General features: G+C 44.4%; 1 protein-coding gene across 1 annotated transcript in view; it reads right to left on the minus strand.

The window, feature by feature from the left end:
- Nucleotides 1–13,700, minus strand: part of LOC126483003 (homeobox protein araucan) — a 318,944-nt gene that overhangs the window by 26,470 nt on the left and 278,774 nt on the right. The window contains exon 4 of the mRNA XM_050106581.1: nt 8,138–8,475. Coding sequence (XP_049962538.1) covers nt 8,138–8,475 — 338 coding nt within the window. The remainder of the gene's footprint in view (nt 1–8,137; nt 8,476–13,700) is intronic.

Here is a 13,700-nt window from a genome sequence, read left to right on the forward strand (position 1 = left end):
TGCCTTATTAGGCTAAGCGAAGCTCCTCCTCGGCGACACGCTGACACTTTAAATAAGCGTCTGCCCCACTGTCGCCCGAGGCGCCTACATCATTCCGTAATTAGTTTTTATTAAGTCGCGGTCCCGGAGAGACCGGCGCGTGCATTGTCAGGTCATTTCGTTTCATATTCGTGTTTGCCATATCACGGTCGGAGGGCAGTAGCGAGCGTAGTCCTTTTCAACAATACAGTTTATTACTGTCAGACATTCGCGTAAAAGGTTCAGCATCCCAACCGGTTTCCACTAATAAGTCATTTCCAATAGCCCTGCAAAAATTCAAAAGAAACATGGGGCTCTCCTACATAGTCTTCAGGACTATGGGAAATGACTTTCACTCCATTTTAAACAATTATTTGTAAGTTCATTTTATTTCTAATCTTCGCCTAATCCTGCTGTTTCTTTGTATGTAATTCACAAGTAAAATTTCTACACAATTATATACAAAGACAGAACAATCAAATGTAATTCCTTCACACTACGCAAATTCTGCACAACCTAACATATTGTCAGGAAACAGGAGACCCCTTAATCAGCACAGGAATTGTACGTCAAATTAAATGGATGACATTTGTTCAACTTTTATTAACTGACGTCAAGAAGGAGAAGGAAGAGCAAATGCGATGAAGAGAATGCGCACAGCGAGAATTTCTAAATCCAGTGTTTCTATGATATAAGGAAAGACCAGAAATAAGAAAGCACCACCCGTTAAAAAAAATTAATAAAAATTTCACTGACAACTCTATAACCGAAACACGATGGTATCAAAATGCAAAGGATTGAAGATAGAACGCTATCATTTAGTATTCTGTCCATATCGCAGTCAAATTAAGGTGCTCTGTCTGTGAGTATTAGAAGGACATACATCTACATCTACATCTATACTCCGCGAGCCACCTTACGGTGTGTGGCGGAGGGTACTTATTGTACCACTATCTGATCCCCCCTTCCCTGTTCCATTCACGAATTGTGCGTGGGAAGAACGACTGCTTGTAAGTCTCCGTATTTGCTCTAATTTCTCGGATCTTTTCGTTGTGGTCATTACGCGAGATATATGTGGGCGGTAGTAATATGTTGCCCATCTCTTCCCGGAATGTGCTCTCTCGTAATTTCGATAATAAACCTCTCCGTATTGCGTAACGCCTTTCTTGAAGTGTCCGCCACTGGAGCTTGTTCAGCATCTCCGTAACGCTCTCGCGCTGACTAAATGTCCCCATGACGAATCGCGCTGCTTTTCGCTGGATCATGTCTATCTCTTCTATTAATCCAACCTGGTAAGGGTCCCATACTGATGAGCAATACTCAAGAATCGGACGAACAAGCGTTTAGTCTTTAGAGAGGTAGAACTAACTCTGATGGTGGAGGACGTTGTCTGCGGCCTGATTTTTGAACTATCCCTACAAGGGGTTGAAATTATTTAGGGGAATCCAAGGAAACTACAAATCAGCATGACCCGACGGAGATTTGAAATCAGATCCGTCACAATACGAAAATAGCAATCAGTATCAGCCTGTCAATTATTCAGAGTCTGCGTCAGTGTTTCGTGCCCAGAAAAAGCCCGGATCTCTGTTCTGAAGATGAATCCATGTAAGATACATTCAACGAAATGGAAAAAACTCAACACGCCAACTGGAACGGTGCATTATTTTTACTAACTGGCAGTTATGAGACGGAAAAAAGTAAGTTGCGAATGCCACAAGAACCATCCTTCGTAGTCATATATTTTGATGCGAACAATATGTCGGCTTATTTTCATATAAGGAAATATCTAGAATTCCCGGTGTCCACAATAAGAACAGAATTCAGACGCACAAGCTGACAAAAATACATTTATTTATCCTACGAGAGAAGCAGGCGAAAAAGTATTTTTCTATTTCAATCGGCAGAGAACGATCACTATTTTCATTTCAACTGAGCCAAGACATGGGGGCAGATGAAGCCGCACAAATTGAATAATCTCCGGACTGTTTTATGGAACAGATAAAAAAAGAAACACACATGATGAGCATTACGAAGTTTGATGGGGCAATAAGCAGGTGCTTTGGTGGGACCTAGTTCAGTGTCCAATTGTGTACGGTAGAACGGTGGAAATGCGTTTCCCACATGGGATCAACGAGCGTGGACTCCAAAACGCTGAGATAGGTGTACATAGGAGCTGTGATAACAGACAGCTCCAGTTACAAATATTCGTGTTTTATTTTATTCACCATGTGTGGATTACTATACACGCAATCAGCGAGGAAAGGAATATGCGTGCACAATAAGCAGAAAAAGGAAAATGATGATAAGACTTGTTTAAGGCATCAACGAGTAACTTCCACTGAACTAGAGGCGCCTGTGAACCGCAGAAACTGGAGAGGAATGTAAGCAACAAATAACAGATGAAGCAGAAGAGGAGAAACTGTAGTGCGTCACATGAAACCAATTAGGAGATTTAAGGAAAACAAATAAGTGCAGGACTTCTTATCTTTCGGTGAACCAGGAAACCATAGCGAAGAAGGGTAAAATACGTAAAGCTCGAGAAACTTGCCAGGGGTGATGAAAGGACCATTTATTGATTTTATATTAGTTAACAGTTCGGAGCATAGAACATCACCACTCAACGTTCACATGGTTGAGCATAGTATACAATAGTTGACAAATGTTATAGACCAAGTGTAAGTTTTTCCCTTCGTGCTGAGTATGTAGTACTGCTATGCTTTTATGTCGTTAGTAAAGCTTTTTGTTCACCGTGCGTTGTGCAATGGCTGAATTTTTGAAGCAATTTAATCTGTAGTCAATGGTGGGTCCTCAGGAACGGACTTGTGTGTGCATGTCTGTTACTGTACTATTTTTTTTTAAAACAACGATAACAAGTGGTTGGACTATCGATTTTGCACTGCTTGGATAAAATGAAGTGGTTCTCTCATCGGCTCTGAAGGTTCCTTGTGTTACGCTTATTTTCTCCTCGTATCATCCATTTTCTTTGATCCACGTTTTACATTATGTAACATACAACCTCTTAGCGACAGCAAAGCAATTTTTTACGAATTCATTTCCCTCACGAGCAATGGAAATGATGTAAAAAGCTGAAGACTGATCCGCAGGACCAAAAATTAGTTATGTAATATAGAGTAACACGGAAGTTTGTGAGAAAGGTACTGCTTATGTAATCAATATAGTCACGCCTGTAACTGTAAATCATGGATCAAACTGAAGTAACTGAGAAGGTTTTTCTGCATTATTAACGATAATCTTTAAACCATCTTAACACGAAGAGGAATAAGAAAGGCGCGGAGTTTACCCTTCAGTGCGAGCTGAGGATTTTTCGGCAACATTACAGTTTGTTATCGCGTACATGGAAACCCTCGTACCAAACAACATGCGATAGTGCCTTGGTCGGCTCCTGTAGGTATAATGTACCGTCCGCCATGCCACAGCCAGAGCGGCAAAAATAATTTCAGATTAATCGCAGTTCCGCGAGCCGCGGCGTGCACCCCGTTAAGGCGTCGTTGCAGCCATATCACCGGAGGGCACCTTATACTTAGGCCTTTATCGAGCGCAGGGCATTGGCTGGCCCTACAACACGCTCATTACAGCCGACAAGATAAAAATACAATTTGGTAATTTCTTCGTCCGCCTTGTTAAGCGGACGCAGTAAATTCCGAGCGGCCGTGTTAGCACCGCTGTAGCCAGGTACGCCCTCTCGCCGACCTCGCATCGCGCCCCGTAATTAAAAAGCGCGATGCAAATTCGCGGCCAATTAGCATGAGAATTACCGGCGCGCCGCTCTCCGCCAATCTGTAGCTTGCGGCCGAACAGCCAATGAACTGCACCCACCAGCAATGCGGACCAACAGCTACAGAAGACACAGAGAGAAAGAAAAGGAACGAGTAGGGCGTGTAATTGCAAAGAAGAAACAGAAAGGGAAGAGTAGAACGGAGAGAAGAAAAGAGCGGAGCGGACAGAAGAAAAGAGCGGAGCAGACAGAAGAAAAGAGCAGAGCAGACAGAAGGAAAGAGCGGAGCAGACAGAAGGAAAGAGCGGAGCAGACAGAAGAAAAGAGCGGAGCAGACAGAAGAAAAGAGCGGAGTGGTCTTAAGAGAAGGAAAGAACAGAGCAGACAAAGAGAATAGTGGAAAGGAGAGACCAAAAGAGAGAAGAAATGAGAGAAGAAAAAGCAGACAGGAGAAGCAAAGATCAGATAGGATTTTCAGTTTTGACTTGACTTAATTATTTGATAAACGAGAGCGAGAATAGCGAAAACAGAATTGCATTTATAACAATGCCAAGACTGTGTCAGGCCGAAAAACACTTTCTTTTTCGTTGTATTCCGGTAAGGGACGAAATACAAACGCAAATGGTGAGGTGCGAGAAATAAGAGTGATTACGTATGGTAGTGGACTGGTAAACACAAAATAAAGATTTCTGAATTTTTAACTGTAATGTTTATACTCCTCTCCTCTTTCCTCATCTCTTCTCTGCATCATGTCTCTCTCATCTCATCACTTCTCATCTCTGCCCACATCTTCCCTGTTCTCTTTATTTTGCCCTTTCTTTTCATCCCCTCTATGTTTACTCTCGTTTCTACTCTTTTCCTCCCTCCTTTTCACTCCTTTCCTCTCTCCTTTCTATTCTTTCAGAAGAAAAGAATAGAAAGGAGAGAGGAAAGGAGTTTTTACAGGAATACATTACTTAATTCCTTCAGTTTTCCAGTTTTTTTCTCTTTGCTGCCACAGTAATTTCTACATTAATTCGTCGTTTCTTTTCACTCAAACTGTTACAAACGTCTGCTGCCTTCGCCATTTTATCAATAACTGAGGAGAAACCGCGCGGAACGTAAAGCCTCTCATATGGTAACAGCATTGCTGTTAAACCACGTGGCATCTATTGATTGCGTATGGTGCTACATTTTTATTCGTGATAGTTTGACCCTTTCATACGTTACTGGGCTTGAACCTCTCACAAAACTACAGAATTTCTAATCATGGCACTTGGAGCCTTTTTTATTTCAAAACTTCAACTGGTCAATGTGTTAACGGTACGTATAGTTTTTGTTCCATTGCTAGATTTAAGAGGTGAAGTTTTCGTATCAGTTCTGCATGCGTTCATTGCAGTCAGGACAATAAACGCTGAAGATATAGATACCCTAGGGTTTCTCTCGTGAATGTGCACCGACAGTTCTCCGCGACTGAAGCCTGAAACTCTTCAGCTCTTCAGCACAGTGATCGCAGACTTACTGCGTAAGAGGAAACGGGACAGTGTGGTACATTATTTTCAGTCATCAGCCTTTTGAGTGGTTTGATGCGACCTTTCCCCGTCGATTCTCCAGAGAACCTCCTCATTCCTTACCTTACCAGTCGACCTAATTTTCAATTTAAATGGTTCAAATGGCTCTGAGCACTATGGGACTTAACATCTGAGGTCATCAGTCCCCTAGAACTTAGAACTACTTAGACCTAACAAACCTAAGGACATCACACACATCCCTGCCCGAGGCAGGATTCGAACCTGCGACCGTAGCGATCACGCGGTTCCAGACTGAAGCGCCTAGAACCGCACGGCCACACCGGCCGGCCCTAATTTTCAACACTCTTCTGTAGTATCAGATCTCATATGCTTCCGTTCTCTTCTGTCCCGGTTTTCCCACAGTCTGTGCCCCACTACCTCACAATGCCGCGCTCCGAACGAATATTCTCAGTGGGGTACTGAGAAGCCCGGAAGTGAGGTGTCGGTTCTAGAACCCTCGTGCCGTGTTCTGTCGGAGCCCTTCAGTCCTCGCGACCGGAGCGTCGGCCTCTCGCAGTTTTCAGGAGCTCTCGCCGGCTAAGTGAGAGGGAATTGGCGCGGGTGGGCCACAGCGGTTGCGGCAGACCGCGCGGTCAGCCGCGGCCGCAGCCGCCCTCCGCAGCCCCATAACGCCGCCATACGCCGGCTGTGCGCAGGCGCGCCGCCCGCAATCAATGGTGGCGCCAGCCAGCTTGCTCCGGAATTGCCGCCGGCCCAGCCCCGGCGCCAGCCCGCAAGCCCGGCCCGCCTCGTGAATACTACAGGGCCGCGACCCAGAGACACTCACGGACCGGCACAAGAGTCCGCTGGCACTTCGGTGCCGATACGTGTTGTTTCCCCAATGTACTCAAATCCACAGAGGAAATTAATTCCGGCCTAGCATTCCGCGAGAGACGTTTCTGACATCATTTTATTCCTGATACTTGCGGCTGAGCAATATGACACTCTAAGGGGTGCAGTCAACGTTTTTATTTTCACTTGCGAAAAACAGTTTGATGCTTGCAGCTACGTGTCTGTAATCGGGTGAATCCCCGTGGCATAGTACCATAGCAAGCCGCTACATGAGCCGCAACAAAATGCCACAGCACTGGATAAAGTAAAGACCAAAGAAATTATCAGTTACGTAACTTTTTTTTCCGATCTCATACTTAACCCTTCGTACACGAATGACACAAAAATCCATAGCGGAATTTTATTTTGAGAACTTTTAACATTCCTGCACGTCAGCATTCGTGAATAATTTAATGATTATAAAGAATCCGCCTCGATTCCAAATAGAAACCGGATGTTGACCTAGGTTTCGGCGCGGAAGAAGGCGTGGTTATCCGCGCCGAAACCTAGGTCAACATCAGGTTTCTCTTTGCAATCGAAGCGGATTTTTTATAATCATTCAAATGGTTCAAATGGCTCTGAGCACTATGCGACTTAACTTCTGAGGTCATCAGTCGCCTAGAACTTAGAACTACCTTAAACCTAACTAACCTAAGGACATCACACACACCCATGCCCGAGGCAGGATTCGAGCCTGCGACCGTAGCGGTCATGCGGTTCCAGACTGAAGCGCCTAGAACATGGTCCTAAATGGCGTCATTTTTCGAGAGCCGACTCTCAGTTGCTCTCGGTGATCTACTGGTAAGGGTGTGCATGATAACGTAAACGTCGTGAGATCGAATCTTGGCAAGCCGTATTTTTTTTATGTTTTGTTATTTTAAACTGCCGATCACCTCTCAATAAAATCGAGATTTGCCGCAAACGAAACATGTTTCGAATTCCACGTTAAATTGCAGGTCGTCTTTTCCCCGTTAGCTAACTGGCTACAGAGACCTAATTCTTCAAAGTGCCGTCCGATTGAAACACTTACGCCTGACGTTCAGCCACACGAAGGAATCTGTACATACACATAAACATTTTCCTAGCATACAGGTTATAAATTAATGTCCCTCGCCGCCTTTTTCCGTCTGATGTGAAGTCTGCTCTCAGTAACGTACAGTTAAGTATTTTGATAGTCGCAGCGCACTGGCGCGACCGCTTCGTCGTCAAATAAATCGCCGCGGAGCCTATGATGCGAAGCTCACGTTTTTAGCGGGTTGCGCCCGGGCAGTCCGCTCACGCCTCTAGGCGCTGCAGTGCACAAGCAAGCGGCGTGTGCTGCTTCGACTGCGCAATTTATACCGAAGTGAGGACATTCATTTACCCGTCGTTGTTCTCTTACTTTTAATCGTAATTCCACGCAGTACTCCTTAAACAAAATTACCGATACGCCAGACAAGTCGTCCGGACGTAAATGGTTAGTGACCTGTGCAAAGCGGCCTATCACTAAGTGTAAGTATTTGCCGTTAGGTTGTAGTGAGACACTCGTCTGTACCGTACCGCGAATCTAAATGAGGTTCGAACATCGTAGTTTGGTTGTGAGTTGGCCACCCAACATGATGTCAATGAGAGTAATTCTTGTTGCGGCTCTATTTTACACACTTTTGGATCCGGTGAGTGTTTCATGTCAATCATTTTGGCACGTCACGCTGAAATCATAGGAGTAGTCACCGTAGTTTCACTATTTCTCCGTTCTCTTGAGCTGTCGCGAACTTTTTGAAACAGCACACTCTTAATTCTATGTGGCGAATCACCTTCAGAAGGGCGATGGGTGATGGATGCTACACAGCTTGGCTGGTGCTTCACGATCTGTGTAGTTATTAGAACATTTTATGGTACACCGTACTTGTTACAAGGGGAAAAAATGACGTTAGATGGGGCCCCACAATTGATGATCTCACATTGGTAGTGGCAACAAGAGTGGAATTAAGAAAATAATAGCGCGGGTTAGCCGAGAACTCACCTTTGTCTGAACTCCGAGAGTCCTTGAGCTTGTCGTCGAGCAGCAGGTCGTCCTTATCCTTGTCGTCGCCGTCCGACACGATGGCGTCATCGTCGTCGTCCGTCTTGTTCTTGGGCTCCCACGTCATCTTGTTCTCCTTCTTGAGGCGGCGACGCGCGTTCGCGAACCACGTGGACACCTGCGTCAGCGTCATCTTGGTGATGATGGCCAGCATGATCTTCTCGCCCTTGGTGGGGTACGGGTTCTTCTTGTGCTCGTTTAGCCAAGCCTTGAGCGTCGCCGTCGACTCGCGTGTCGCGTTCTTCCGCCGCGCCGCCAGGTCGTAGCCCGCGCCGTATCTGCAACAGAGCAGCAGGTGAAGGAGGCTTCCTGGACAGCGGCCATTAAGTAGCAACCGTCTGCACAAGAGAACGGGGTTTGCTGGAAGACTATGACGGAAACAGAGGGGTGTCGAGAGTAGCTGGAGCTGGTATAGCGTGTTAATGAATCACGCAACTCATTTGCGCGTAGACTAACCGGAAAATCGATGCAAGGTGTCATGCACTTTACTGCAGTTCACAAAGGTGTAAAACAAGTTCTGTCAAATTTAGGATCGTACACAGTTCTTCAATGAAATATAGCAAACATTCTCAACCGTAAGGTTATTGAGCCTTAAGGGGAACCGACTGTACTCATAGGTGGTGAAGTCAAAAAAATCAAATTTCCTTTCGATGGATTAAGGAACATAACGAAAATAAAAAGATTTTCAATAGTTTCACACTGTTGCCGTACAGAACAGAAATGCGAGGTGTTAGAGAGACTTTTTTCTTAGGTTTTTAATGTCCCGTCGATGACAAGCTTGTCATCGACGGGGACATTAAGTGAGATAGATGAAGAATGGGCTGTGACCATTTTGAAGTAACCGTCCCTGGAGTAGCATGAAGTAGTTTGCACAAACGCCATAGCAGAACGTGTTCACAACGTCTGTACTGATACTAAATCTTACTTGTGTCGAGACTTTGAAGTGATCGACAATGATGCAGTTTATTAGCAAACACAGTATACAATCCTACACTCAAATTTAAGCTTTAAGTAGTTTCTTTCTCAAATTACTTCAGCCGAATGGTGGACCTGTTTCTTCTACAGATATACCAATTTTAAATGAACCATAAACATAAAAGATTACGTGTACTGAACAATATTTTTAGTTCTGTGATTAAGTAATCTTAAGTGGACGAAAGAGCACGAGGAGACAAATCTCTTGAAACATGCATGTCCTAACACATTTAAAATAATTGGGCAGACACACAAACACGAAGAAACTAAGAGAGACGAGTATTAGTTCCGCTAAAACAGAGTATTTGCCTGTTGAACTCGTGCTCGTTTGGCAGCTGCTGAGCGTAATGAGAAAGGGGAGGAGAGTGAAATGTTTCTCTTGACTACATTTATCTGCCAGTGTTTCCAAGGTGCAGTGAGCTTAACATTAACTAAAGATGTCCTCAACCTCAAGATTTTAGAATATCTCTACTCTTTACTGGACTTTATAAAATTTTTTGCGTAGTCCTACCGGGAGATGCTATGCACTTAAGTCCTTTCGATCTTTACTTGTCCAGCGAATTACCTAAAATATAGTGTGGACGCCGAGCAAAGATACGAATTGCAAATATTCACATTAATAAATCAAATCCAGAGGTGAACGAAGCAATAAGCAATATGAAAAAGCTTAGGACCGACCAGTCGTTAAGACACTAAACCTTTTGTACTTACCCAAGGAAGGACACAATATGTACCGGAACACCTGATACAAACGTGAAGGGAAGCTGGACAATACAAGATTGCTCTCATCAGTATTAGCTGACCTGACACGGTGGCTTAACAAAAATCATTCTTCGGAAGCACCATTCGCTGTTGGATTACAAAAGTAGTGAAGTGGCAATAGTACCAGCAAGTGCCTTCCGCCACACATCATACGGTGGCTTACGAAATATAGATAACAAAATGGCTCTGAGCACTATGGGACTTAACATCTGAGGTCATCAGTCCCCTAGAACTTAGAACTACTTAAACGTAACTAACCTAAGGACATCACACACATCCATGCCCGAGGCAGGATTCAAACCTGCGACCGTAGCGGTCGCGCGGTTCCAGACTGAAGCGCCTAGAACCGCTCGGCCAGAGCGGCCGGCTATAGATAAGAGTATAGAGCGTAGATGCCTATGCAGCTTATATATATAGCTTGCAGAGTATAGATGTAGGAGAATATGTAGCGCATACGTAAGCCGACAGAAGAGATGTAGATGAGCAGATAAATTATGCCGACAGAATAAGCTTAAAGCCTGGACGACGACGCAGTAGAAGTAGTAGTAGTAGTAGTAGTAGTAGAAGAAGAAGAAGAAGGCGAGGGAGAATAAGCAGGAAGAAGTATAAACAGTACGCAATTTACGATTTAAATCTTAGCATTACTGTCAGTCTTCAGCAAGGTTATCAGATTCATTCTTACCAAACACGGCCGCTCAGGATAGCGCAGTGATTAAGGTACAACTCTCGTATTCGAGAGGAGCCAGTTCAGACCCAAATGTAGCTATACTGATTTAGGTGTTCCGCAGTTTGCCTATATTGATTAATGTGTACACCTCAATTGCTCTTTCGCCATCTTTGTTCACACTGCGCCTATACCTAACAGGATATTAACCCCGAATAAACTCCTTTGTTTATCGTCAATGTCGTAGAATGCCGTTTCAGATATTTCACCAAATGTGTTTACAGAAAGATAAATTCAGAGCAATAAACTATTAATTTCTCAACTTGGCACGTTTTTAGAGAAATTACTGAAATTGTTATCTCCCGCGAACCGCAAAGTTCAAAGATAGGAAAGTCTTAATTTATAAGACATGTAGACGCGGAGAACCTGCAGGAAAGAGATTTGTACTGCCGGAGTGGAGTCTAGAAACAGGTATTTTCAAAGCCCTACGAAACGACCTGTTACGGGATTACCGAGACAAACAGGAACCTTATCACCTCCTGTTCGGTCCGGCAGAACGCAGCGGAGGATATGTTACGGGATATGAGAGAGTGCGGCTTGTACGGAGCCCGCGCAGACTCTTCCCGGTGCTGGAGCGGCGCAGCACGGTGCACTGCGGTGCGGTTTCGGCGTCGTCAGTCAAGCTGTCTGCACGTCGCGTTACACGCGTTGGCTGCGCCACTACTCACGCCGCGCCGGCGCGTCCATCATTCATCTTTACGAAACCGCGGCGGCCGAGCCGACTGCCGTGCTGCGCTGCACTCTGGCGGCGAGCGTTGACACGTGTAGCAGAATCATCTCCACAGGTGCACACTTGTACATGCGAGAGCAGCCGCAAACATGCGCCAGAGCGGAGCCGCAGCCGCGCGCTTATCTGGAGATGCACGAAGCGTGGCGCCGTGTCCTGCAGTGACATGAAGGACAGCGTCCGACCGCTGCACGCAGAGCAAATGGAGACTGGGGAGGCCTATTATCCTTCTTCGCGTGAAAGGAATTTAAAAGGAACAGATGTCTTCTGAACGCTCAAGATATTTTGGAAAATAACAGTTACAAAAATGCACATTCAGTGATGCTCAAATGAACTGTTTATTCCTGCCCCTTCACACCTCGCATACTCGTTTTGATAACCGGTCAACGTAACTAACTGAATCAGCAGGTCAAAAAATGTGTCGTCGTATTTAATAGCAAACAGTTTGCTTGGTAGAAGTGTAAGAGGGATTACACGCAAGCGTTTCAGCTTGTTCGGCAATGAAAAGCTAATGCTTCTAACTACCAGCTGTCGCTATACTACCAACTCCGTTTGTTCAAAATTCCCTAGCATTAGACCTGAGTGAAGCAGTAAGGTGTCGAACTTGAAGCTTTGCTTTTTTTGCGATGCCAACCGTGTTATCCGATTGACAGAGTAGAGAACACATTGGGCTGATAATCAGGAGCAAATAATAGATTCAAGTATCGGGCTTGCCACTCTGCGTCAGATTTCTCCTGACCTTATTGCGATCCTTCGCTTGTACGCGGAGTATTTCCTTCCACAGCTCTCAGTCTTGTTATATTGTAACAGAATGCCTACACACAGTCACTGAGTAGATGTATATTTTAGGAACAACAAAGATCTTCTAACGTTTCATTTTTAAACCAGAAGCCCTTGCTTCTGCAAATGAGCACCGTGGCTGCATACGCTTGCGAGTTGAAAACGAAACCGTTTTATTTTACAATCGGAAGATTAGATTAAAAAATTTTAACGACTAACGCTACATTCCAAAGCTTAAATGTATGCTGTGCAGCTTTTCCTCATCTTTCAAGTGCTTTCCTGAATATAGGACCAACGGATCGCCAAACTGAAGCACTCCGTACGTTTCTGGTTCTTGCGCACGAAGAGAGCGAGCTGGGTTGCGTTCTTCGAACACCAACAAGTGGTAAATGCTTGGGACATCTTGGACTGCTTGGGTGCATATTAGGGGGATACTCATCTCACACAAAGAATAAATAAGACTCCTTGCAGCCAAGATAGCGTGTAGAATTATTTTTATTTCCTCTACACCAGGAAAAAAAAACATTACTATGACAGTCTACATTACTCTACAACTAGCGTACAAGTGGAAAAGCATAATAACCAGATCACAAGATTTTTTTTTTTTTTTTTTTTTTTTTTTTTTTTTTTTTACAGATCTTTTGGAAACAATATTACTTTGTATGCATCCTACAACCATAACGAGAGCACACTCGATTTATAAAACAAAGGCACCACACTGGCTTGTGGAATAGATAAAACAGATAAAATAAAACGTAGTACCAACAGTGTGCTCCGGAGTGGAGGCGAGTTCGTCCGTGGAGCCTTTATAGCTACCCCTCGTCAGGAAAGACTGAGCGGGAACGTAGCGGAAGTGTCGATGGGACGTTATGCGCTCAGAGAACAGGTGGCATAAGTGAGCCATTACTTCGATGGTTAAATATTGTTTGAAATACGACACTGTATTCGCTAGAACCGTTGACATAGGAATGGTTATTATATAATTGAAACTTATCTACCGGTCTAAGCGAAAACAATAATAAGCATTTATATAGTACCTCAAGAGAGGGAGGAGACTGGCGGTTCACCTGAATCATCGATACACTTATGTTGTAAACTACTATATTAAAATCTTATTTATACATACAGATGAATTATCTTCTTGAAGGTAACAATACATAGAGACATAGTTCCCGCAGTTACAGGATCAAAAAATGGTTCAAATGGCTCTGAGCACTATGGGACTTCTGACGTCATCAGTCCCTTAGAACTTAGAACTCCTTAAACGTAACTAACCTAAGGACATCACACACATCCATCCCCGAGGAAGAATTCGAACCAGCGACCGTAGCGGTAGCGCGGTTCCAGACTGTAGCGCCTAGAACCGCTCAGCCACTCCGGCCGGCTTACAGAATCATCCACAAAATCACACCGACTACATTGTCGTGCAGACATTCTAAGTGTAATACAACAATAGTTGGCTACAGAGATACTTCTATTATACGCGGAAGGGAAGCACGTATCATCTCAGATTCGGTTGACCCATTGGAGAGATG

The sequence above is a fragment of the Schistocerca serialis genome, chromosome 1 (genome assembly GCF_023864345.2).
Source record: "Schistocerca serialis cubense isolate TAMUIC-IGC-003099 chromosome 1, iqSchSeri2.2, whole genome shotgun sequence".
NCBI lineage: Eukaryota > Metazoa > Arthropoda > Insecta > Orthoptera > Acrididae > Schistocerca > Schistocerca serialis.